The sequence below is a fragment of the Colius striatus genome, chromosome Z (genome assembly GCF_028858725.1).
Source record: "Colius striatus isolate bColStr4 chromosome Z, bColStr4.1.hap1, whole genome shotgun sequence".
Taxonomy (NCBI): Eukaryota; Metazoa; Chordata; class Aves; order Coliiformes; family Coliidae; genus Colius; species Colius striatus.
This window is the reverse complement of record NC_084790.1, coordinates 35,568,868-35,596,320: the sequence shown is the minus strand read 5'-3', so window position 1 is coordinate 35,596,320 and position 27,453 is coordinate 35,568,868. Positions and strand designations below refer to the sequence as shown.

Sequence of the window (27,453 nt, the reverse complement as noted above, 5' to 3'; positions counted from 1 at the left end):
AAAGAAGTATTAAAGAGCTATCTCTTGCCTCCCACAAAGCAAATCCTTGTAGGATGGCATGGATGTGCAAAAGCTCACTAATGTGGAGTACTCATGAGCTGAGTGGAGGCCAGAAATGGGAAAGAGGAGGAAATGGTTCTGGCAACTGACAATGAAAAAATGTGACTCCCTGTTTAAGAGCACTGTAGTTCACAGGAGACAAGAGGCCTGTAGCTTCACATCACATAGATGTGGAGATGCTGTCAGGAAAAGGACCAAGTCACTCTTCCAGCTCCATGCTGAAGATTTGATGGGTACAGAGGGAGCTGGAAGAAGCTGCTGTGAGGCTAAAAGCACACCTTTGCCTGGGTGGAGGCCAAGGGATTCACTGACCTATGTATTGCAGTGAAGCTAGTTACATAAAATCTTCCAAGGCCTCAGAATGGCTTGCTCTGAGTGTAACTCTTTCATTAAGATCACAGGAGAGGCAAAGCATAGTTTTTTCCATGGCCTGTGGTTGTACTGACACTGAAGAGGCTGTATAGTTATGATGTAATTCCCTCTTTTCTTCAGGTTCACGGGCTGGTTTTGAACACTTGATGGTGCATTTCCTTCGCTTCTTGAGTGTCGTTATCTACATAAGGAAAACTATCACTTCCTACAAGTGCTCCCTTTGCCACTAAGATGTGCACCGAATGCTGTTGCCTACAGCTCTAGGACTGCTGGTGAAAGATTTGTTAATCAGAGACTGGCTTTATCTACAGCTAAAATTTAGAAGGGATAGTGCCAGTATATGTTGTCAAATTCAGTCACAGAATCACAGAATGGTAGTGGTTGGAAGGGACAAAAGTCAGCTAGTCCAACCCCCCTGCTAAAGCAGTTCTGCCGAGATCAGATCACACAGGAATATGTCCAGGTGGCCTTCTCCACAGAAGGAGACTACGTACTCCACAGAGAAGGAGACTCCCTGGGCAGCCTGTGCCAGGGCTTCCTCACCCTCACTGGAAACAAACTTCTCCTCACCTTCAAGTGGAACTTCCTATGTTCCAGTGTGTGCCAGTTACCCTTTGTCCTGTCACTGGGCTTCACAGAAAAAACTCTCATCCTCTTGACACCCACCCTTTAGGTATTTATAATTGTTGATAAGATCTACCTTCAGTCTCCTCCAGGCTAAACAGCCCCAGGTCCCACAGCCTTTCCTCATGAGAGAGATGCTCCAGACCCCTCATCATCTTTGTAGCTCTCTACCAGACTCTCTCAAGAAGTTCCTTATTTCACTTGAACTGAAGAGTCCAGAATTGGACACAGTACTCATTCCTAAATACAAATTCCTAAATGTACATCCCTACTGACTTAATGGAGCTGCTCAAATATGTGCTTTATGGGAAAAAGGCTGAAGATTTTGTAGTAGTTAGCCCAGTGTAGGGGTTCTTATTCAGGTAAAAGTTGCATTGAGTTTCACGAGGAGTGATTAAGACTCTTAAACAGTCAAATTTTGATCTGTGTTAATTAATGTTTTGGTTTTAAAACAAAAAAACCCAACTAACTAGAGTATTGCAATTAGTGTGAAATGGAATTTTCCTGGCCACAAGGAAATTTTGCAAATTGACCATTTTAATTTGCATCTGAAGGACAAAGTTGGTGAGTTTACATCCTGATTGGTCCGTTTTACACCAGTGAAGATTTGTCCATTAGTGACTAAACTAAGCTTAGATAAAACCACATTGCATCCTTTTTATTTGACTTTCTTGTATTTGATTGGGTTTTACGTCTGCTAGGCTTCACTTCTGCTTCCTTGTTCCACATACTGAGGGTGTTACTTGCACAAACTTTTATCATAGGAGATGAAGTACAAAATTTTTAAAGCATGAGCTTTGTTCACATTGAACTTTATTACATTCTGCATAGCTATCCATCCAATCACACTGCTTGCACAGAAATCCTCACTTGTGCAAATCGGTCTATCCCAATAAAAAATGTCTGGCAACTCACATGTAATGCACACTGAAATATTTCTGTAGGAGTCCTGGTTTGGGCTAATTTTTTAAAAGACAGACAATTGCACAGAGAAAGGTTTAAGTGTTAATACAAAAAATGCATTTATGATGCATACCAGTATAAAGTCCAAATCTGGAGAATCTGAGAAAGAAAGAAAGTTAATATAAAATTAAAATTGCTACCTTACAGAAGCTTCTGGTATTTTAGTTGGTGACTCTGTGTGTTTTCTTTGCTCTTCAAACTATAGGTTAAATCCATAATTGGGAAAATCAGCTTATTCCTGGCAAAGTCAAAGAATTTTTACCACCTGACTATTTGTCTGCATGTATATTTTACATCCAAAATGTAGAGATTTTGTTAGTAGTGATCTTTACAGCAGCTTGTTGTATATAGATGACCACAGATGCAATTTTCCTTATGTTTCATGTTAAGCATTTTTTTGAGAAATTACAAGGCTATGCTCTTGGCAATGGGCTGGCTTCTTAAAATAACAGTAGGCATTTGGCAACTAACCCTCACAACACATGTCTTTTAAATCACACTTCTTAAACACAAGATATGTTGCATTAAGAAACATTAATTACCCATCACAGCTTACTCATATCTTACTTAAATCACAGCTTGCTCATATCTGAGCTTCAATATATTGCATTTTATTTAAAGGACTTAGAAGCATCTCATTAAGTACTGCAGCCAGTTTGAAGACTATATTTATGTTAAAAGATAGATAAGGTGAGAGCAAGCCCTTTTTTTCCCCAGCACTCAGTGGGACAGGCCTGTAGCATTCATTGTTTGGAGGGCAACATCTTCCCAGATTCAACTCAAAGCTTCCCCACTGCAGGGCACAGTGGAGAACGTAGGGATATTTAAACCTTAGCTAGTGCTTCTGTTGCTCTCCAGATGGAATAGCTAAACACCAACAACCTGTTACCTGTTTTTCTGTAAATAGAAGTATGGGAAGAAAAGTGAGCATGGCAGGTTGCAGTAAACAGCATGAGGCAGCCACTTTTACTCACTGGGCTGTAAACCAGGATGGAGTGGGTAAGTCCCATGTTAGGGAATGCAAATTTAAGCTAGAATGCTCAGTGAGACCCTCTGCTGCTGTAAAATAGTAACAGTGCAATTATTTTTTACTAAAAGTCATGAAGCTCCTTCTAGGAAGACCTTATGAAAGCTGTCACCATCCTCTGACTCAGATATTGCAAATCAAGGAAGAGTAAAACAAGACAGTATATGCTTGAAATGCATATTAACCTTCAATGTGTATCCCAAGATAACAGTAGTGAGGGATCATGGAGCTATGGTTATCCTATAAAAGCTGTCAAGTGATAAAAAAGCAAAGAAAAGTAATTTTCTAAATAGAAGTATTACCAATCTGCTGTCTTTTCTTCTTTGAGAACTTCAGTCCAAGCTAGGTCATCTAGGTCTGGGCGGAGTTTGGATTTCCAAATGAAAGATTTCAACAGCTGCCTGCAAAAGGTGGATTACTCTGTGGCTTGCTTTGTTGCTGAAATCTGTCTTAGACCACTTCTTTTTATACTTGATGGGCCTGACTAGGCCCAGTCTTCTCTAGTATCCTGACATTAGGAGCCATGAGTCTTGCAGGCTTAACAGCAGTGTGTTTTACCTTGTAGAAGTTGCAACTATGAAGAAACAACTTCCTCCTCAGCAAGAGCACAGCATGTTCTTGTAGCTAACTGGTGTTAGCTACAGTCCTTTGACAGCTCTGGAGCTTTTCCTTGCACCCAGCCTTGGACCCTAATGTGAGTTGTTTGTTCATACTTGCAAAAGGACGTTGTCATGAGGTTGAAGAAGACTAGCCTTTGGAACAGAGGAGAGAATTGGGTCTAGTCTGAAGGCATATGTTGTAGGAACTGCATACTGGGCGTAACTTGCAGGCTTTTAGTGTCTCAGGTCTGCAAGGGAGGAGGCCATGAACATCTCTATGCCAGCCTCATCTGCTTTCAGACATATTTGAAAGGGATGAAAACAACCCACTGTGTGCCAAAACCTCCACTAATGAGAGCAGCATCTCTCACCTCTGCTCAAAATTATTTAAGAAAGAGCAGCTGCCTCTAGGGCAGGAGACACTGGAATCAGTCTGAGCTCTCTGGAGTTTGCTTTCAGGTATTTGTATTTTTATGCCACTTAAAGAAATATAATGGTGGTAGATTGAGCATTGAAATACAAATCAGGAACTGGAAGATATAGTTCTATCAGTAACCATGTGTCATCCAGATTGCTCATAATAAGGCAAAGCATTATTGGCATGAGTGATAACATCAACAACTTTGCTGAAGAAGAGCAATGGCAGTGCATTATGTCTCTAGGGAAAACCTAATTTAGAGTTGCCTGCCCCTTGTGCATTACTGGTTTTCATTCACAGAGCATTTTATGTACTGAAAATGCACTGCTACAGTCACAGCTTGCACTGCAGTGTTTTTAAGTGCTCCTGCCATGTAACTTGCAAAAAACCTGAAAGAGGTTGTGTCATGGGAGATGTTTCTAGGAGAGGAAGCAATCTGAGAGGGCAGAGAACTGTGATATCCTCCGCCATCTAAGAATTTTAGTCATTGCTGAGGTCAACAGTACTGGCTGTTTCTCAAGTAGCTAAAACATGCCTTCACTTATGGATTCTGTGTTTGGTACAAGTCAGGGTGGGCAGTGTGAACCTTTAACAATAAACTGATGTGGATTTGGGTTTTTTTTAAGTTTGTGAATGCTTGTCAGTTTCCCAAAGAACTGAGGCAGCTGAATTCAATCTCATTTATGGGTAAGTATGAAAGTTTTAGCTTTCACAGTTCCTTGCCTTTTTCCTAGCATAAGTGAGATGAAGGACAGATTCTAGTCCTGTTGAACTGATTCTGACTGATTGACTTCTGCCAGGCCAGTGCCGTCAGTGTACTCTCTGCCTAGACAGCAGAGGATCGATCTGTGTCCAGCTTGTACTGGAGCATTCCTGAAGGTACAGGGAGCAGAGCGGGCTTGGAACCGAGGGCTATGGGAGCTCACTGACCTGGCGGGTACCCTGATGCCTGGGTTTCTGCTCAATCTGCCTACCCAGCTCAGGAAGCACCAGCCAGGGGCCAGGCATAGGAGCAGAGGTCTGGGGATGGGATGCTTCTCACGCACCTAGGACCCCGCGGAGGTTCGCAGCTAGTCCACGCCACCGTGTCCCTCCGGCGGGGGGATATTGAGGTGGACACGCACAGCCCCGCAGTTTGTTTTTGGCTGCAGTGTGTACCGCCCACATTCAAATCGCCGCGTCCGCGTGTTTGTCGTCTCCCCCACCCCACCCCCAACAGCCGCCTCTGCGGAGGGAAAACGGAAAAAAGGGCGGGGGGGGGGGGGGGAAATGGGGGGAGACAAAAGGGGAGAGGAAAAAAAAGGCAAAAAGAAAAGACAAAAAGGAGAGTGTACCGGAGGGAAGAGGAGGGACAAGGAGGCTTCTGGGCGGTCCAGGCCGTGGAAGGGGCGGGCAGCTCCGTGGCGCCTTATAAGAGGCACCGAGGGTGCGGGTGGGAGGCAGAGGCGTCGGGGATCAGAGCCTAGCGAAGCTAGTAGGGCAGGGAGAGGAGGCAGTGGCTTGGTCTTAGCCTCGCCTCGCCTCGCCTCGCCTCGCCTCGCCTCGCCTCGCCTCGCCTCGCCTCGCCTCGGCTCGGCTCAGTTGGGCAGAGCTGAGCTGGGCTGCAGAGTCTCGGCCGGGCTGAGCTGGGCTCGGCTCCCCGCGGGACGGACGGCAGGGCTGGCCGGGGAGGTAGGCGGCAGCTGCCGGGCGACGCTTCCCTGCTGCTTCCCCGCTCCACCGGAGCAGGGCGCATAACGCGGCGGGGGGAGGGAGACGAAAAAGGCAAATGAGTGTGGGATTTGTGGATTTTGTTTGTTTTGATAGAGTGTTTTTTGTTTGTTTGGGGGTTTTTTGGGGAGGTGGTTGTTTACCCGTTTTTCCGGCGCGGTGCCCCTCGCTGTGCCCGGCTATGTCAGGAGTGTGGCTCGGAGGATGGCTTATGGGGCAGCAAGGGTTCGGTGGGGAGCTAATATTGAGAGGGTTTGCGTCTGTGCTTATTATTTTATTTTTTGTTGTTAAGGACAATCGGTTTATTTTATCGTTTCCCGAGCGAGGTGACTGCGTTGTCAGTGTTGTCATCCCGCAGCCGCCTCTCCCAAGCCCCGGCGGGCGCTACAAGATAGCGGGAGGGTTTTCATTCCCCTTCACTCCTACGTGAACCCTACAAAGTCGGGGCCAGAGAGGGAGAAGGAGAGTGCCTTGGGATGAAGGGGAGACTGAAAATAAAAGATCGATCCGGCTGCTTTTGTGATGGGCAGGAGGTTGAGTGCCACCGACCGCGCCTGCTGCGCGCTGGGCTGTTCAGTCTGGGCGGCTACATCGCAACCTCTCATCGGCCCGTTACAAAACACCACTGCTCGCTCCTGGAGGTGCGCGACTGCCCCGGTGCTTAAAATGCGTTAGGAAAGAGACCTCAATTTTAAATAAAAAGTTGGTATCAAACAATGGTTTTGCCTATTTCAAGCATAAACCAGCATAAATCTACCCCTGCCCCCCCCACTGGCTCTTTGCCTTGGAGACATTAAGGCTCTACAGATAAGTTACTTGGAGGATCAAAGTGGATCTTCAGGGTGTTGGAGGGGACCTTACTGAAGCCAGAGGGTTGTAACGATGTGCTTCTGCACTTTTAAACGTGCTAAATTGAAGCCTAAAGATGACTGGAACTTTTATTGAAATTATTGATATGGATTAACACAAAGTTTGTTTGGAGGTGCCTTTGAAAGTGAGTTGGTGTGGGTACTGCAGAGAACAGCAGTGTCTTGTCATGTTCCACTAACAACAGATGGTCGAGCTTGCTGTCAAAAGGCTTTTGTAATGGGGCAGTCTCTCATGATTTTGAAAGAGGGTCATGGTAGTAAATATACATTGCAGAAGCTTTTTGTGCATGGCCATTGTGGGTTACTTGTGCTGAGACTTTCCTGTAACACAGAGCAGCAGGTGATTCTGTGATGACCCTGTGGGCTGTTAACCTAAGTGGCTGCAACCTGGGACTCAGCAGTGTGTTACCAGTGAGACAGGTAACAAATGCTGTTGGTGGGTCTTCACAATTCATTGTGCAAATGTCAATTTTTATTTAGCCAAGAGTGGCATGATCCAGTGTTTCTCTAGTATGGTCTGGACAAGTAAGGGCAGGTCTGTGATGTCCTTATTCATGACATAGAGCGCCTTGTTTCTCAGGTAATCATAATTTTGGTAGGGTTGATTATGGTAAGAATTAGAAGTCAACTTCTGAAGTGTGAGTAAAAGTTTGGCAGCATAGAACACGAGAGATGGATGTTAGAATTTAAATGGACCTTGTTGAGAATGCGTAGCTTTAAAAAAATGAGAGACTTATGGTTTGTATACACTCTGTGGGGGTTCTGAGGAGATACCTACTGGCCTGCAGAGTAGCAAGAGATCTGAATTGCTGCCATCTGGGGTTAGAGCTTTGTAATCAAGCAGCTAGGTCCAGCTAGTAATGTTTCCCTGAAAAGCTGCTGCTGAGGTACACTTAGCCATATGATATTTATGTGGAACAAACACCTCGGGTGCAGCTGTATGTAAGAATTTTGATGTTTATTATTATTTTATTTATTATTATTTATTATTATTTTAATCTCTGGATATCGGTTCCAAGTGCAGTGCAAACAGGTACATTGAAAGTCTCTTAATGGTTTCTTCACTCAGTGAGATTGAGCCACATTTATAAATTGGTTTGTCACTGGCAGCTGCTGGGAAACCTTTTTTTGTAATGCTAAATTTGTTTTCAAAACCAAATGTACCTCAGTGCTGTTGATGTGAGCACAGACCTGGTCTAGCACCAAATTCAACATGTGCCATCACAGTGTAGATTGGCTCCTGACTGAATGCTGAACTGCAGAAGATCAAATGCCACAAGTTTAAGAAGAGGTCAGTAAAATTATTTTGGCCTTTTTTCCAGGAGCAGCCATTTCTCTAGCATTCCTTAGGCTGAATGTTACCCTGGCTGTGCGAAGGTAAAACAGTCCACTGTGATTCAGGAATAAGCCTTAGTGACTTGAGGCGAGTATATGTGGATCTTCTGTGTGGATTCTGGGTTGGAGCAGTCTTACATGTTAAGTGTAGTACACGCAATTCAGAAAGCAAGTTTTCCTCTGTCTTTGGTTCTGCAAGCCTACAGGGAGGAGAATCTGTACCAAACTCTTCCATCTGTGGTCAGAGGTGATCAGTTCTGCTCATGTTTATCATGTGTGTTGCACCAGACAGGCACAATATTTCTTGGGGTGTGGTTTCTTCAGAATTAATGGTGAGTAATTGAAGGTTGCTAGTGAGCCAGTAATAGACCTGCTTCATTTTCTCCCCAGTGCCTGTTCTTTTTTCTCTCCCCATCCATTTCATTCTTTGTGCTGCCACTGGAGTTCACCAGCCCAGAGTGAGTAATTGAGAACGGTCTCTTCTTTTTGCTTGGTGTCCTATGTTCAGAGTCTTCTCATGGCTTTGTGAGCACTGGTGCCAGCACAGAGATGATGACAGGAGTGGAGCAGAAAAGGAGCCACACTACACCTTTGTTTAAGTAACCTTGGAGCAAGCACCCTTGGTGTTTGTATAGGTCTTCTAGACTGGGCAGCACACCAAATCCTGAAATGAGGCCAGAGGCCATGGCTGACCAGTCCGTTTCTAGTAGGTGGGTCATTCTTGATGACTAGCCCCACTCACAGCAGAAGAGTTGGGATCTACCGTTTAGTGAAACATTGCATAGGATGTACTTTCATTGTTCATCTGAGGAAACTAGGGACTCTACTGGCTTTCTCCAGATCTGACATTGTAGAAAGTTATTCTCTGAGATTCTGTCATGTTTATGCTGGCTGAAGATTGAGTCCTGAGTGCGTGAAGGTTTTCTGTGTAGTTAACAAGCACACGCATCTTCAGTTACTAAGAGTATAGATGAATAATGACATGGTAAGACTCTACTTGTAGCATTCAAAAGATGATCACAAAAAAGTCATATTCTGTAGTTACATGTCTTCTATTAGTTGTACAAAACTCATACAGAGCACCTCAGAAGAATTACCATGATTTGAACTACTGCCTGAAGTACCCTGTTTTTGTTGTTGTCTGTGCCTTTAAAATAGGTGTCAGCAAAGCTGGTCCTGTCTTTAGCATTTGTCACTGTGGGGAAAAAGCATGTGAGCATGCCTCAAGGACTGTGAGTGAGACAGCAGGATGTAAAACGGTGCAACTTTCCTGACGTAACAGGCTAACACTATAGGAAAAATGGGAGCGTTGAGATATTTATTCGCTGGGTTACTAGTGAAAAAGCTTGATCATAGGTAACAAAATGCACATCAGTTTGAATGGCATAAATATCCACATACAAGCTGACCATGTTCCTCTTTATTTTCTGGAGGAATGTTGCTTAGCAGAGCTCCGTCTAATGCAATGAAATTAGTTTGTGTTTTGCTAACATTGTTAGGGAATAATTGTTAGAAAAAGAGGAACAAAAGAGCCTTTCCAAGTCTGTTCTGGTTTGGGCTAGATAGCAAGGTCATACTCTGGGAAAGAGCAAACAAAGTCAGAGCCTCTGACCACACAGTTCAGAGATCATTCTGAAGCTCTGGTTTCATTTTTAGCAAATAGCAGGCAGGGTTGTGTGGAAGACATAGGTGGTCAAAACCTATTAGCACTGTACTTGCGTGGCTCCCTGAAACAATTTGTGGTTTTATTAGTCCATTTCCAAGGGCACAGTTACCAGGAGCATGCTTGCTCCTCGTAGGCATGCAACTAATAATCATTACTGGTCTTGGTTGTTAGCTTAGAAAAGCCAAAATTATGCCATGTAGAAGGTCTCAGAGCAGCAGTCGTGGTGGTGTAGCTGACAAGGGAGGACTAGGGACCAGGAGAACCTGGTTCCCAGCACCAAGAAAATGGTTGCCCATCTTCTTGTAATGACTTGCTGCCGTTTCCTCTTAATCTGCTTTCATGTTCCTTATAATAATGACATAATAGAAGTTTATATGCTTCATGGTTAGAAGTGAAAGTGCAATTTTTCTCACCTCCAATAGATGACACATATTTTTAAAGACTAGGCTATGTTACTAGTGTCAGCACTAAACCTGGGTTTAGGTCCCAGGCTTTCAGGTGTAGCATCTGCTTTTCTAGGTGGACTTAAATGCCTTCAAAAGAAAACTATCGTACATGCTGAGAGCTGTATATGTGAGGAATATGTTGATATTCATGGGGACTATTGATGGCTACTGTTAACTCTTCCTTGTATTGTATTTATGCTCACATAAAAAGTTTGGTTGTGGCTGCTGGTAATAGCAGAACTAGGACCAAATTTGAATGGGTTAAAAAAACTCCAAAACTTTCCTCATCTAAGCAGTAAAGCAGTACCAGTCTTGTGAATGCACAGGCATTTCACTGTGGTAGCAGTACAGGACTCAAAGTTTAAAATCTTCTCCCTCAAATGAAATGTTCCTATTGTAAAAAGCTGAATCGATCCTCTGTTGTTGATCCTCTGTGGTTGTGGGGTTTTTTTTTCACCGCAATGTGTTTTTTATCTAGTAGTGTTTGTTTTGGAGTATTTTATATATTTTCATTATTCTTTACCCTATTAAATCAGAATAACAATTCCTACTGCTTTGTTTCCCATCTTTGTCAAAACTATATTTAACTATTCATTCTGAAGTAAGCAATAGTTTTTCTATATTCTTTTGAGAGATCTGGACTTGTTTTTTTCTTACAGCAAGTGTACTATCACCTGTACACTTACCTGTTATCAGCTTTCTTCAGATCTTATTTTTCCCAGGTTAATTTTTTGTTCTTCTGATTGTCATGTCTTCCAGAGCTTAATTCATAGTTCTTTTGACATGCTTTTTATAATCCACACCCATACACCTATCTTCCCAATTGTATTTGTAGATAAAACCAGGGATAATTGCGGTCAGCTTGGAAATTTCTCAGCACCATTAAGGCTATCCAATGCTTGAGAACGACAAAAATATTTTGGATCCTATATCCACTAAAAACTTGCAAAACTTTTGTTTGCATGTCTGTCTTGCAAGCTTATTGCTTTTCCTTTCGACATTTCATGCCACTTCTGAGCTTACTTGCAAGGCTTTGTGTTCTGAGTCATTGGGTTGAAGCTGAGTAGACCACAGCTCTTCCCCTCTCTCTTTGGTACTATTGGAGCAAACTGGTGAAGATCGGTCCTGAGTCCTTCAGCATCATGAGATGTAGCTGATGCTGTGAACAAATTTTGTCATCCTTCTCTTAAGTCTGTCTGTGCATGATGATAACATGGGCATATGTCAGCCTGCTTGGCATATCACCTGTCACACTGACCCTAAGGACTGAAGCTTCAGGCACAGGAGTACAGCTTGTACAGCTAGAGCTAAGGGATATAAAGTGTGTGGGGACAGGACAAAATGGGGGTGACTGGCACATGCCTTCTGGCAGTGCTCCTAGCTAGCTGCCCTGTGCCATCTTTGCCACAGCAGGTACACAAGCGGCCTTTGTACCACATGTGCCGCTTACTTTAGGACTCCTCTGTGACTATCTTTGGAGATAAGTGATTATTGCACTCTCTATTGGTTGCCAGGATTTATCACAAATTCATTCCTCTTCATAGCTGATACTTGCTGCTTTGAAAAGTACTTGGACACCTGTTTATCACTTCAGTGAATTACCTGTTTTCAAGTCCTGACAGTTAGATGGCAGCTCTGTGGGAGCTGAGGTCTTGTGGTCCTGTCTGTTGGAGGGTTTAAAGGATCAAACTCTGCTCAAGCTGACACTGGCTGCTAAATACTGCCTTTGCCAGTTTATTGCTTGGGGTTTGGTATGGTGTTTTTTTTTTTTTTTTCACAATGTCATTTCCTGACATTGTGCTAGAGGGTTTTTCTTGGCCGACGTTTCTCTGCATAGTTCAGACGTGTTTTTGTTTCATCTGCTGTTAATTACACCTATGCTATAGATGTTGATGCACTTGTGCAGATATCCAGCTTAACAGACAGCTTATTTGTTATGCCAGTGAATCTCAAAGGCACCACTAGGATGTTTTCTGCAGTATGTTGTGTCCCACTCTTACTGAGCACACGCGTTGGTTTATGGCACAATGCTTCCAAATGGCAAAGATAAAGAGGGAAATTTTCAATGGTAAAGTTTGCTTTGATGTTACAGGGCAGATGTACACCTCAGGCTGCAGTTTTTTCTTGTCTTTGTCTTATCCCAAGATGAAGAGCGAGTTACAAAAACAAGATGCAGGAGAAGACTCTCCTTTCCAGAAAAATCCTTATGAATGTGATGGCAAAGCTGCAAGGCTTGGCAACTTTGCTAAATAGAAGGTACAACCATGCCAGTGATGCTTCATGTACTCTGCGGTAGGATCGTGGAGCACGTATCTGTGTTACACTATTAAACCGGATCTATGACTCTTGTCTACAGGGATTCAGTGATGAGGATGGGCAGTGGGGGGGGGGAGGGGGCAATTAAAAAGTGGTACTTTCTGAACACCCTCTGAACTCGTGGATTTCTTTTCTTAAAAATTTATAAGGCTGATGACTTTACTGGGGGAGCCTTATCTTCCTTCTCTCCCTTGAGGTTGCTGCCAAGCAGAAAAATACCTTTTGCAGTGTGAAATGCTTCAGCCTTTTTTCCTAGTTGCAAAGATAATGTCCTTAAATGGGATCCGTCATCAGCTGGAAAAAGTGACGGCGTCTGTGTAACACAGGTTTTTGCAGACCATGTGCTGAAAATACTATAGTTGCTCAGAGATCAAAGCTTGATGGCATAAATTGAGCTCAAATGTTGCAACTATTATTTTAGCAGGATGTTCTGTTATTTCTAGATTCTTGTGGAGAGACGCTCGTTTTTGGAGAGCAAAAAAAATCTGCTTATATGGACTATGGATTTTTGGACATTGGCCGTATCAATGGCCGTATTGGCAAATCAGCTTTTGTGTTTATTTTTGACAAAGAATGGACTAGATTTTGGCTGTTTTTTTGTATGGTGAAAGTAGGGGACATTCAGTGTGATGTTGAAAGTTGAAATGCTTCACATGTATTTCACAACCTTCCAGTGGAAGCTGGTGATTTTTTTTTTTAATTGTAAAAAGATGGCTGCACTTCATCTTGAGTGTTATATTTGACGTTTAAGCAATTCCTCTTGCCTCAGTGTGTGCCACCATCTCATACACATGGTTTTCTTTTGGCCAGTCCAGCTATGGTGCATGCAAGCTTGACATCTATTGCATTGGAGCTGTGCTTGTTTTCACCAACGAGCCTTTTGAACATGCTAGAAGTAATGAGAACTGGTTGTTGTGGTCATTCTGGTAGGCAGATGTTCCCTTGTGACCTGGGACAGGCTTTCAAAACAGCTTGTTTGGCATGTTGTGTCAGAAGGGAACTTTATAAAGTACCAGACATTTGTGCAAGTGTATAAGAAGGCACTGAGGATTTTGGGAAAATGTAGTCAAATTTGTGTTAAAGAGTACCTTGTAAAGTTTGTGCTTGACTCTTCAGGAAACTGTCCCCTATGATCATTTCTGATTGGCAGGGATGGGCCCAGCTGTGGCCCAGAAGTACATGTTTGGAGTTTGACTTTGACAGAAGAGGGAAGAAAGAAGCTCTGAAGAGTTTAGGGCCAGGAATTTCAGTACTAATTGTGTTAGTTCTGGGCTAGATATTTAAAAATTATTGGCTGCTCAGCTCTTTATAGTGGAACATTCAGAAAGGCTGAGTATATTGTATACCGACTTGGAACACTCATTTAGCTCAGTCCTAGCACCAAAGCTAAATACCTATAGGAACTCCTTGACATTTTGCCAAAATAATTGAGAAGCCAGGTTTCTGGTCCTAAAGTGGCATGATACTAGTTCCAGCTCTTGACCCAGCAAGATCCACACTCCTTCTCTGTAGTACCTAGGGCAGCACACAGAGCCTAGTATTGAGCTTAGGTTGTGTTATTAGTTGTTTTGATAGCAGCAGTTAAAGCAGGTTCTGAATACGTATTTTATTGTCAACCTGTGCTAAAAGGAGTCGTCCTTTTCTGTTTGTCTCCAGTCTTCAGTGAGGTTGGGCCCACCTAGATAACAAAGGGAAATCATTTATTCAGTGTTTTGTAGCTCTGTGTGTGCTGCCTTAAGGATGCTGTGGTTGAGTGAGATGGTATATGTCTTTGTTTCGTCTGGAACACAGGTGCCACATGGCTAGAGGGTTTCCATGAGACTGTTTCATCATCTTACTGAAGTTTTGGCACTGTCCTTTAATACTAAGTTTTACAAAATTTGAGATGTTTCTCAAGGAGGATAAAATGAGTTAAACTCGTTGTGGATTATCTTGAAGATGTACCTTAAAGTGTGTCTGTCATACAAATAGATCAGTGTTATTTGGGCAAATGGATGGCCACGTTGAAAGCAATGTGCTAGTTGTTTTCAGTATTAGTAATCACTGGAGAACAAGGCCGGAACCTGTTCGCTAGCTAACTTAAGGGCAGGTAGTTGGTGTGTGTAAGTGATGTAAATGCGAAGAGATTCTTGCCAAGAATTGCCACCCAAATATTGTTGTTTGTGGTCCTAATTAAATTCTTGCCTGCTGACCCAGAAGCTCTCCAATGACAACCCTGGCAAAAAGGAGTTGTAAACCCTGTGATGTGAGCCGGGTTTGTTTTTTTTTTTTTTTTTTTTCCCCCGAAGCAGAAGGCAGTTGGCCCTGAGTGACTCCTTAGATGGGATAGGAAACTTGATGTCTGATATTTGACACATGGAAGGGAGATGTCCTCTGTGGGGAAATTATGAAAGACTAGCTTTTAGTGTTTGTGTGGCTCCACTGATAATGATCCTGTGTTCCAGGCAGCAGGCTGTAAGTTCAAAGCTCATACCTCCACTGCTGATCCTGCATTGCTTGTGATTGCTACAGACTCTGGCAGTGCTTAAACCAGGAGACAGACAGGTGCATTCTGGGGTCTCTGCTTTTTTTTTTTTTTTTTGCTTGTGGCCTCAGGTGAGTGCTTGGACTCTGTTCTGCTAACACTTTTCATGGCACCTGTTCGTAAATTAGTTCAAGTGCTTCAGGGTAAAAGATTACTTTAAGAGCAATACTCCTATAAAGTGATCATTGGGTAGCAGTTTCCCCTTTTTCCTAGAGCTCCAGCGTATGTCCTACACTATTGGGCTTCTTGAAATTTTTCAACATTGGGAATGTCAGATTTTTCTCCTAAGGTATTTGCAAGCTTTGCGTGAGTTATTTTGATCCCAGAATGGACATTACTTCTGATTGTGTATGCACTGTCTGTTTCTGCTGAGGGTATTCTCTCTGTTTAGATATCTACCAGCAGGATAAAAAAAGTAATTGCTTGCTTTTGTCCACAGCTGCTCTTTATTTAGCCTAATCTCATCAGAATTCAAATTAATGCTATTTTTCCTCCTTTAGTCATGCTTGAAGCTATGTAGATGCGAAATGCTTTTTGTTTTCTGAGAATTGTAGAAATCATGGTAAAGATGTCCTTTAAACAACTTTTTGTCTTGAGAGATTCTGATGGCCTTTGCACAGTCCTAGATTGTACAAAGTGGATGTAATTGTGGAACAGTGAGTCTCTTGGTTGTAGCTACTGTGCTTGAAGAAGCAAAATCCTGGTGCTCTGCAGAGAATTGACCAAGACTCTAGACAGTTGTTTGAGAGATGTGGATTTAATTCTGGACTCTCTTGGCATTTGGATAACAGGTGCAGATTAAGCCCATTCAGGCCACTAGTTCTCTGATTTGTCTTGTTTGAGTCAAAATGTCAGTTCATGAGGCAGTTCTGTCCTGCCTTGGTGTTCATAGACCTCACAGGCACCTGCTCTCACCTGATGGCTTATGAAGCACTAGGAGACTTTGGCCTTGGATCTGGGCTTCAGAGAGTTGACATGGCTCATGATATTGCTTGCTCGACAAAATGCAGCGTGACACTGCCTGAAGGAAATAAAATGGGGAGACATTTCTCAGTGTTCACAAATAGTACTGTATGTCTGCTGAAATCTGCTGTTAGTGCTTCAGTTGCCCTTTTTCTTCAAAAGTGGATCTCATTTTTTACTTGATATATTCATAGGCAAAAGCTATTGGTGTTAAACACCTGCACAACTTTTCAGCTGAAGCTGAAACCTTGAAGTGCTATACGATGTGTGCTTGTGGAAGAACAGTGATGGCTCTTGCAGCTCAAACTGTGCTGTGTCTAGCAAATAATGTTTTTTTTTTGTCCTTCATAAGGTCATCATCTCTGGATATTAGATTGGAACTCTCCACAGCTGTCTGGTCTGTGGAGAGCTGATGGTAGTGGTAGCTTTTATGATGTGGAAAAGCTGACTGAGAGAATGAGACAAAGGCTGTTAACTGATTTTGTGGAGGCCACTGAACCTTCATTGACTAGTAAAAGCTTTTTAGCTCTGCTGGGCTGGGTTTAAGTCATTGCTGGAGATATAAAGGGTATACAGCCTCTTGCCAGAATCTTGAAATATTCCGGTCTCATAAGGTTTGATAAGTTCACTTTGTTCTCTTTCTGAATAATGATTTCTTCTCTTGGGGAAAGGTTCTTTTGCCCCCAAAAGAAAGCAAACAGCTGCATTGTTTGCAGAAAGCTGCTTTTGAAGGCTATTTTGTGTTTACTTAGTACAGACAACAGGCTTGGGGGTTGGGAATTGACTCTCTGCCACTTGAGCTTTTTTCTTTAAATCTACAGCTACAAAAATACATTGTTTTGTATTTAAGATGGATTGGATCTGGAGATTCTTGGCATATGAGATAATGGACTTTTCAACAGCCAAGTAGTGGGGAGAACTGATCTAGAAAGAAAAGATTGGTCAATGTATGTTTCATAGTCAGCACTTTGAGAAGTTGATCTGTAGCCCGACTTTCTCTTGCGAGTGACTTTTATGAATTGCACACTGAGGTGAAATTGCAGCCATGTGGGTCTGGAGGCTGTGCAGGGTTTCTGCAGCAGGGGTAAATGTCATGTGCAGGGGCACTTCTGCCAAAGCAGACTATGGGACTAGTGTGTAGACTCTGTACTTTTAATTGTACTGGTGGGTGTTGTGGCTGCTGGTCTGGGTGAATAGAGAAGGTCCTGACCTGATGGCAGAATTTGGCTAAGAGCAAAGCAGGAACCTCTAGATGAGACCAGAAGGTATGTGCAGGTTGCTCTGTACCTCCTGCCTGTCCTCTGATGTCCACTGATTATCATTAGACTCAACAAACTCTTTTGTAATTTTAAGGGCAAACGTTTGTCTGTGAAGAGACTGGGAGAAACTCTACCAAAAGATCTGGGAAAGCATCCAGATGTCTTTTACTCGATCCTTCCTGTGATTTTTTTTTTTTTTTTTTTTTTTTTTTAGTTTTTTCTTGTCTGGAATCTGGAAAACTTGAGACACCTGACAAATAGCATGTGGAGTGTGCACAAGTCAGAGTAGCATGTTGGTAGAGCATGCAGAGACCTCTGTGTAAGAGATCCCCACCACATATTTGCTGGATAAATACAGTGTTGTCTTAATCCTAAGTTTTTACTGGCTGTCTGGTTAAAAGAATGGTTCTTGTATAGAGCAGCACCTGCCCGAATTCAGAATGTTCTTCCAAACACATATAACCTGTTTCTATTATCAAATAGCTCCTTCTGATGAGATCTGTTTACTTACGGTAAGGTGGCAGTTTGAGTTTACATGGGAGTTTCTGGACAACTGTCAGGTTCACCCCAAAGTTGTAAGCCATTTGAATCTCCCTTGGTGTGCTCTAAGTTCTGAAGCTGTGTTTTTTTACGTGTCAGTGGAGAGGTTTCATTCACACAATGAAAAGGTTGGATGTGAAAACTGAATGTCTTGCACAAAGACCTCTCCACAGCTAAGTTGCAGTGTTTGTTGCAGTTGACGGAATTATTTCTGTTTTCACAGAGAAAGTGATTTATGAAAGCAAGGTATTACAGTTGGGAAGGATGGCAGGTATAAATTCCCATTCTATTCAGCAGTGATGTGATGCTTTACATCACGGAAAACTCATGGTGGTGAATTCATACAGCTCTTCTTATTCTAACCAGAAACAGTATTGGCGTTTTACAATTCTGGATAAGTGTCAGGAGTGATCACTGGTACTTACTGTTGGCTTAAAATTTTACTGAGGTGAGACACAAAAGCCTGCATTGGAAACTTGTTGGTATTTGTGTGTGTTTTGGCACTGCAGGACTAAATGGCAAGTTGTATTTCCAACTTGTTCTGAACTTACCAGACTGGGCTGAAGCTGGGACACACAGGGACTTCAGCTCCAACTGAGCTGGGAGTATTTGATCTATCTATTTTCTGCATCTCTGGCTTACAATTCTTGCATATTATCAACTGGAAGAACATCTGAAGGGGTGCTAACCTGTTTTTCTCTGGGATTCTTTGTTTACAGAGCATTTCTAATGTAATCCAAGTGGACCTAGTTAACTTGTATCAGCAGTGAACTAAATATGTCAGCCTCTACAGATGAAAATCAGAGGCTGCTCTAGATGTCAGCAAACCTGTGTCACCTAGTCTGTTACAGATACTGGGGCGGAGTATGTCTTTGAAGCTGTCACCCAAGCATGGCTGGAAGAACTGGGTACAGTTCAGGTTTTGTGCTCTTAGTCATTAGTCCAGTGTTAGTCCTTGTCCCCTAGTTTAACTTAGGGATTTAGCTGGTGGTACCTACATTTGCACCAATCTTCAGGCACAGTCCTCAGAAATAGTATTTTTGTTTTGTTTGTAACTTGTATCTGAGCAAACTGGACTTATCTGAAGCCCAGAAAATTTGCTTTGTTCCCAGTAAAGCCTAACTGAATTCTAGAGAGGTGGAGTCAAGGCAGACAGACACAGCTTCCTGGCTATACAGGTTTCTGCTGATCAGAAGAACAGAGATAGCTGTTAAATGATCAAATATTTGTCCTATCTCACTACAGTTCACTAGTGCAATGTGAACCCTGCAACCTCCATAAAGGAATATTTCTGTGTTCTGGATCCTGCAGACTGACCGCAATTGCGAGGGGACAGTGTCTGGATTTTAACAGATATGAGTTGAACTAGCTACCCTGTGATTAGCTCAGACATCTTACACACAGCTTAAAATTTTATTCTGCCTCCATATTAAGGCACAGGAGTTAGGTGTATTTCCACTGATGAGAAGGCCAAAGCTCTCTCTGGTTCTCCCTCGGATCCTTCCTGCACTTTTCCAGTGGCACTTTGTACTCACGGGTTTTGTTATTTAGCTGTAACTGCTGGAAACCATTGGAAAGTAGTTTGTTGCAGAGAGCTGACAGTATTGTAGAGGGAGGACTACAGAGTGGATACCCTGAGTGCCCTTCTGAAGATAAAGTCTGTTGCATAACTACCGGTGATTGTAGATGGTTATGCAGCCCCTTCCTGTACTCTCCTGTGTGCCAAACTTATCTGGTGACTGCAAGATTGGACTCAAGCAAAAAGGCTTACATCTGTGACATGCTGGAGAATACAGCAGAGGAAATGGAGATCTGTGACCTACAGACCAGTATTCTTGCAGAGAAATGTGTGAAAAAAGCAGTTCTCCTGTTGCTCACGAAAGACTTTTGCACCAAGTCAGTGTTCATGGAGCAACTGTGCACTCAGTGAGTGGAAATACAGGTTTCTCAGTAGGGCTGGTAAAAGCCTTGTTGCCCAGTCCCCTGGTCCCTGAGCAGAAAGGAGTCAGTGGAGGGGGTACAAAAGAAGGATGATAACATTCCTTACCTTATTTTATATCAGAGTTATATGTTAACTGCAGCTTTCAGTGTATAATACTGACAGGCGGAGGAGGTGTCTCAGAGCCCTGTGTATCCAAAGGTATGCTTTGGGTCCATGAGCAGATGTCTACAGACCTCAGCAGCTGGAGTCTATCCTCTGAGATTGTCTACAGAAGGTTTCTTGCCTGCTGTGTATGTTGCTATCAACCTTACAAGTGCCTCACCCAGAGCATGTCTGGGAATCATTATACCAGCCAGATGTGTGTACAGCTGAAATGCTGGTGTTGGGGTACTCCAGCCAGCAGGAAGGGCAGGGGAGGAAGGTCCTCAGATCAGTTGAGCCATCTCTCTGAAGGAGCATCTGTAGAGGTCATGTCAGGGAATTGCAGCACTACCTAGTAGAAGTTTAATAAGCCCATGCTGACTGTACACTCAGCCAGCTGCATGGTGATAGTAAGCTTCAATTTGTAGGGTTTTGTAGGTGTCTGTTATTGTTCTTTGCTTCTCTGTACTGGTGTTATGCACTGTTGCCCTATTGTGATACTACAGTGTAATTATCTCTAGCACTTGGCATAATTGGGTTTAATTCTTGTTGTTAGGGATTTTTTTTTTTGTGACAGGCTCATATTATTGGAGACAAGTTTTTTAATATGCAAGTCATCGTAATAACGGAGTTTACTTTTGGATGAACCTTAAAGGCCAGAAGTGTTCATTAACTCAATGCTCACATCCACATTTGTAAATCTGTCTTACTCCATTCTGGGACTGGTCAGAGTATTTCCTGAGGAAAATTTATATTCCTAGCACATGTATGGACTTTGGGAACCTTTTCAATACAGTTTTCTGTATTGAAACCCTGAGTCAGAGGGCTAGAGTACTGGTATGTGGGACACTAGAATCAAAAGCATATGTGTTTGTAGATGTTGGAGGGCGTGGTTCTCTTGCTATGTGTTTGGATTGGCTGTGAACTGTCCATTTATTAACACTGAGCCTGTCAACAGAGTGTATTAAAGTACATAAATCAGAATTAAATTGATGTGGATTAACTAAATTCCCATGTGGATACTTACTCAGAATGAAACTGCTCTTAATCTGAAGTGGCATTAAACTCAACAGTTAAATTAAGCTATACCAAATTAATTCTGGGGAGAAAAAGGTTTAATAAGTTTAGGGAAGGCACTATAAGCTCACCTTTCCATTTGATCGAGCCTTCCTGGAAGTCTCTGTGTACCCAAGCCTGTACCTTTGTGTTATTAATAACCACCAAAGAGATGAATGTGGTTTTCAAGTCTTTATACTTTCTCATGGTCTTGCAAGGTGCATATTGAATACACCCAATTCACAACAGTAGTGAAGGCCAGGTGATTGCAAGACCTGAATGCTGACTCAATGGCAATTTTCCATCCACTTTATCCAAATATGAATGGCTGCGGGATCATTCTTAGTCACTTACTTAGTCCTTCAAGGAAAGGAATGTGTCTCTTGCTTGTTAAGTGTATAGCATTTTCTCCTGTAAGTGGTGGTGTTGACTGGACTTCAAAACAGATTTTCTAATTTGATAATAGGCTTTCCACCATTGTAAAAGTAAACATGGAAAGAAGGTTTTTAAAAAAAGGGGTTTTAATTGTACAGTTTAGTCTCATTTGGAGAGGTTTCTAAGTCAGCTTTCAAAGCCTATGATTTTTTTTCCCTCTCTGAGATGTTCTTGCTTTTGGAATTTTTGGGTAGGAAGGAAGAAAATTGTTGTCCTTTGGATGTTGCGTTAATCTGTGCCTCAGAGCTCTGAGGTACGAGACAGTGAATCTAAACCTGAACTTACTGGAACTTACTAAAACTCGTGAGACTTGGAGTGTGTGGGGCAAGAAAGCAGGGACAGAAAGTGCTATGGGGGACTGCAGGGTTTTATGAGGTAAGAGGGCACCCTCTGCCTGTCTTGTCACCTTTTCTGTTTTGACTGACACAGCTATTCCCTTTCAACTGTTGGGTCATTTGTGGTGTGTTTTTTTTTTTTTTGTTTTTCCCCTGTAGTTAATGCCCAGTCACAACATCTCTGCTGTGTACTGCCACTGCTGCTGTGCAAAGGAGGCTCCAAGGCTTTGCTGAAGGAAGATGACTTTCTGGGCACAGCTAGGATTGCTGCTATGGAAGAACTTTACCTACAGAAGAAGACAGACTGTAAGTGTTAGTCAAAGAGGGTTTTGTAGGCGTGTAGCTTATTCTTTATGTAAAGTGGAGAAATGTCCTGTGTCTTAAGTTTTGTCTCTAGTGGTCTCTGGCTGAGCAAGTGGTCTCGCTTTGGAAAGACACAATTCAAATTGGAGAGAGTGGTGAGTGGAGAGAAACCAGAGTGTTTAAAGGTGCTCAAGACTTCTGTCCTGAATCAGAGTGTGAGACAGTGATGGAGTACTGAAATAATTGTGTTGGAGCAGGCAGAAAGTGCACAGCTGCAGTGATCAGCAGGGATGACCGTGAAGTGAAAACCTTCATGGCTCTGCGCGTGGGCTACTGCTGGACTGCAGGGGTGTGTGCTTCAGCCTAAAAGCTTTTGAAAGTTGCAAACAGCAGCAAAGGCAACAAAATTCTGCCACGTGTAACAGCAGAAGGAATGGAGGCAATAGCAGGCATCTTCAGTCTCTGGTCACGGAGAGAAACCTCTTGTGTAACTTCCACAACAGGGGTTATAGTTTAAGTGACTGTTGTGAGATATGCTCTTACATTGGCATGCAGGCAAATCCAGGCAACTCATGTGTTTCTACCAAAATGCACTCTGAGTAGTTAAAAGTGCATCTGTTAGCAGTTTGGGAGTGTACCTGTTCAGGTAGACGATAGGCAGCAAGAGTTTCTTCTTATGGTGACAAAGGCATAGGAGCACAAATCCAGTGGGGTGTTCTTCAGAGTCTTCTGCCTTTACATGAGTGAGGCTTTACAGAATGCTGTAACTCCTACAGATGGCTAAAAGCTAGAGAAAATGTGCTATTTCTTCTCCAGAGATTTAGGGATAACTGTGATGGACAAGGGAATGTCCTTCCTCTACAACAGGTCTGTGCTGCTAAATCTGACTTTGAGGAGGTATGAGTAGGGAATGTGAAGGGAAAGAGTTACTAAGGTGGTGAGTGGAAAGTGGTCTCTGATAAGCTGTCTGAACTCTGCAAATGTTAGGGTGCTTGCCAGCTGGTTGGGAGTAGGTTGTTTTAGAAACATGGGAATCATAAGGGATGATAGGCTATAGTATTCTTCACTGGAGATGGAGACAGTTTCTGAAGTCTTTGCTAAGGTGTCTTAGAGGGGCTTGTGCCCAGTTAATTCAAAGATAGAATTAGTCCATTGTTACAACCAGACAAAAGGGGCTTGTGGCATCTTTGACTTTTTTTCTGTGTATGTCTATGATTAAAGAGCTGCCAGTGGTGGCAGGAATTTCTGCCTTATCCCAGGAGACTTGATGTCCTAGGACAGGACTGCCCATCTGAGAGGCAGTGGGCTATGTCACCTGTAAGGAGTGAGGCTCTTTGCTCTCCGGATGTCTGGGCCAGCATCTTGACCTTGTGAACAGCGCTTATAATTTAGAAGAATGTTGCAATGGAGCTGGAGAAGGGAGTTGCAAAACTGACTACAGGTCTGAAAAAGATAGGCAGCTCTTGGATATTGCCCATGTGACTCCTAGAGCTGAAAACAATATATTCCTTCCTTGCTGCTAGAGATCTTACTCTTAGCCCCTCACAAATTGGCTTTAGCAAATAGGGTAACTCTGTGATGTTGATGAATATATTGATATTAGTGATGCTTCAACTGGTTTAAACGTTTCAGAGCAGTTGAGTTTTGCCCTGAGAGTGATGGCTTTTTTTCTCAGGGTCTTCTGAAAATAATGTCTCATGAAGGTGATTTACAGAGGTCTGAGTCTGGCATGCATGTCCTGTCAGGGCAGCTGTAGCTTGGCTTGCTGGGCAGCAGATGTGCAGTTGGAACCTCTATCCATACCAGAAAACTGCAGTAGACTAAACCCCTCATGCTTGTTGTTTGATCATCATCTTTGATCTGCTCAGCTACTTCTTGTACCTTCTGTATTGGTTTTTCATAAAGTAGGCCAAAGGGCATGAAACTGCTCATAGTCTCTGTTCCACACTGATATTATTAGTCAATTCACAATGGAGACCTGAGACCTCACTTGGTTTTGTGAGGTTCCTGTATCTGCAGGGTTTTTTTCATTAGTTTTTCTGATTTGGGCTTTACTTGAAGGTGTCAGGAGGGGAAGGCCATTTAAAATGTCAGAAAAGTAGCAGAAAACTGACCATGCTGTCAGGCCACACAGTCATTCATGTATTTGCTTTTATGTTAGCAGTCCAGTGTCCTTGAGCTGCGTGTGCTGGGGACAGCTCTCTTCTGTGTGTACTTACTGAAGATGTAGCCCAGAAATAATTTGCTCCTTGCCCTTATTCTCACAAGAAATGTGGGCTAGCCTTTGCTTCCCACCAAAGCCTTCCCTTGGCTGCTGTAAGTTGGGGCTACATTGCGAAAGCTGGGTTCAAAGCTCAGCTTGACGTGTGCAATTCAAGCATTACTTTGGACTGGATAACTTCCAACAGCACCAGAGCTGGGGAAGGAGTTCACAGGGAGAGGAGGAAGAAAGAAAGACCATGTTCAGGGGTCACTGTAAAAAAAAAAAAAAAACAAAAAAACAAAAAAACCAAAAAACCCAACATTTCTTTCTCTACTATCTTGTGAATGGGGAGACACCTCAAACTTGCCTGGGGAGACTGGTCAGCTAGTGGTAGCTCCCTGTGTTGAACCTAGACCATAAAAGTGGGGAGGATGGCTGACAGTGGTTTGGGGCGATAGTTTGATTAGCTCTTGCTCAACAAATTTCCAGTTGACACACTGTAGATATCATTATTTAATGATATCCTGCTTCATCAGTCAACTGGTATAAATTGGGCATGCTTCAGGGGCTAGCCTCAGTAAAATTAGGAGCAGGTTTTCTTGGCCAAGTGCTGATTTTGAGTTCACCTGCTGTGTGCAAATGGCATGCTTCTCCTACAACTGCAGATGAAGCAGGGGTGGCAAAAGGATAGGAATAGCCGTTTCACTATATACCAGACTGATCTAGCACTTGCAGCGCAGAAGTAGGGGAAGTGTCTTGATTTTTCAGTATCTACTTAGTATGAAGCTGGGCAAGACACATCCCCTATAATATCTGTGTGTTCTCTTCAAAGGCTTCAGGGGATGGAAAGCAGTATCACAGGAAGATCAAGCAGTAGGAGAAGGAACTTAATGGCCTTGGGAGCAAAAGGAAAATAATTCAGTTCTTGTTGGAACAGCACAAGAGTCTGTCCAGGGAGTCCAAACTCTCTACTGAAATGCTGTTTATACACTGAGCTTGACTCCATGCAAGCCTCTGGTGCAGCAACTGCCATCTGTCTCTCACCAAGCAGCATTTCAGTGGCTTCCATGATGCAGCAGTCTTCAGCTGCAAAGGTGCAACTTGGTCAGCCCAAGCTGCATCCCTCTTTTCTCTGTTCTCTCTGAGGCTGTCAATCTGTGAAGTTCAACCTGTTGTGTATACAGAGGCATACAACAGTGTGCATGCAATCCACATGTGGCTTCATCACCATGCAGTGAATAGTAACAAAGCATTCAAAAGATGAGCAGGTGGCCAGGTTCTCCCTCCATAAAACAGAGTCATTAAGGTGCTACTGTCCACCCTAGCATGCTGTGGCTGGGGCTGATATCTCTCAGAGTAGGTTAGGGCTTGATCTTGCTGGTTCTGCAGCGATCACAGGGCTGTGAGAGGCTGTCTGGTCACCTTGCTCACCCCAAGAAGCCTCCTCTGTCCAACTGATGCCCCTGTTCCTCTAATGGTGAGAGAGTTGCTTGGGGTACAAGCTCCTTGCTTACAGCCAGTTGTAGCAGAGGACTGTGATGTGTCTCAGAGTGTGGCCATTGATGCTGGCGGAGGGAATGAACTGTCCTGATCAAGGGAATGAACTGTCCTGATCACACAGCCACGTTTCTGTCAAGAGGAGAAGTCCAGCTATGCCACCATAGCAACAGCAGCTGTGAGGGGATCCTGCAAAGGGAAGGAGTAGACAAGCTGTCAGAATCCTAGCACTGAGCACCCCTGGGAGTCAGACCACTGTATAATGCAGCAGGAAGCAGACTGTCACTGTTAATGGCTGTGTGTGTGCTGCCAGTATATTCCTAGAATCATAGAATGGTAGGGGTTGGAAGGGACCTTTAGAGATCATCTAGTCCAACACCCCTGCGGAAGCAGGCTCACCTAGATCAGGTCACATAGGAACATGTCCAGGCGGGTCTTGAAGACCTCCAAGGAAGGAGACTCCACAACCCCTTTGGGCAGCCTGTGCCACTGCTCCCTCACCCTCACAGTGAAATAGTTTTTTCTTATGTTTAAGTGGAACTTTTTGTGTTCCCGTTTCATCCCATTACCCTTTGTCCTGTTGCTAGATACAATAGAAAAAAGGGATGTCCCAACCTCCTGACACCCACCATTTAGATATTTGTAAATGTTAATAAGATCTCCCCTCAGTCTCCTCTTCTCCAGACTAAACAGCCCCAGTTCCTGCAGCCTTTTCTTGTATGAAAGATCAGGGGACTGGAACATCATCTTGGTGGCCCTGCGCTGGACTCTCTCCAGCACTTCCCTGTCCCTCTTTTGCTGAGGAGCCCAGAACTGGACACAAGACTCCAGATGAGGCCTCATCAGGGCAGAGTAGAGGGGGAGAAGAACCTCCTTGACCTGCTGGCCACACTCTTCTTGATGCATCCCAGGATGCCATTGGCCTTCTTGGCCACGAGGGCACATTGCTGGCTCATATTTAGTTTATTATCAATCAGGACTCCCAGGTCTCTCTCTGCAGAGCTGCTCTTCAGCAGGTCAATCCCCAGCCTGGACTGGTGCAGGGGGTTGTTCCTTCCCAGCTGCAGGACTCTGCACTTGTCCTTGTTGAACCTCATGAGGTTCCTCTCTGCCCAGCTCTCAAGCCAGTTGAGATCCCGCTGAATGGCAGCACAATCCTGCTGTGTTCTTTGGTCTTTTTTTTCAGAAAACATACTAAGGCATCATCCTGGCATATTTTTTTTTTTTTTAGCTAGGTGTCAGTGGTGTTTTCTATCCAGTAGTCTGTGTGTGTGAAAACACTGATTATCCCAGACTCATCCTGCAGAGCCTGGCACTGTTACCAGTGCTCATTTTTTGTGTTTGGGTAGGGATGCCATTTGGATGGACATCAGGCATTAAGGGTATCTGTGAAGAGCTGTCCTAGATGACTTCCCCTGTTGAATCAAGTGGCATTTAGTTCCATGTGCTGTTTTTGCAGAAAGTCTCACATCAAGGTTTGCATGATATGCCTTGTACTCTATGGAAAAATACTAATTTTAGCTGTTAATGGTGTAATATGGGAAAACACGGGCCTGTGATGATTCTCTTTTCCAATGGAGTGCAGGGCCTATCCTACCTGGATTGTGATAAGAGAGATGTAGACATCTTACAAGAAAAGAAAAGGTTTTCCAGGAAAGAAGGGGAAAACATTTCTCTTGACTTGACTGAGGAAACACAGTGGTTTTCCGCTTCCAAAGAAGGAAAAACATAAGAAGCAGCAGCAGCATAGAAAGCTTTCAGTTTTTATGTGTCTCATGGCTCACCTAAAATCCATGTTTAGGCAGCTTTTGAGGTCTGGGAAAAGAGGAGTGTGATTGGTTATGTTCAAG

The 27,453-nt window shown here is 43.4% G+C and overlaps 1 protein-coding gene across 2 annotated transcripts in view; it reads left to right on the top strand.

The window, feature by feature from the left end:
* Nucleotides 1–5,519: 5,519 nt before the first annotated feature.
* The window catches only part of ABCA1 (ATP binding cassette subfamily A member 1), a 98,028-nt gene continuing 76,094 nt past the window's right edge, over nucleotides 5,520–27,453 (top strand). For both annotated transcript variants that reach the window (XM_062017339.1, XM_062017338.1), the window contains exons 1-2: nucleotides 5,520–5,734; nucleotides 21,760–21,906. In XM_062017339.1, the coding sequence (XP_061873323.1) occupies nucleotides 21,841–21,906 (66 nt within the window). In that variant the 5' untranslated portion in view covers nucleotides 5,520–5,734; nucleotides 21,760–21,840. The remainder of the gene's footprint in view (nucleotides 5,735–21,759; nucleotides 21,907–27,453) is intronic.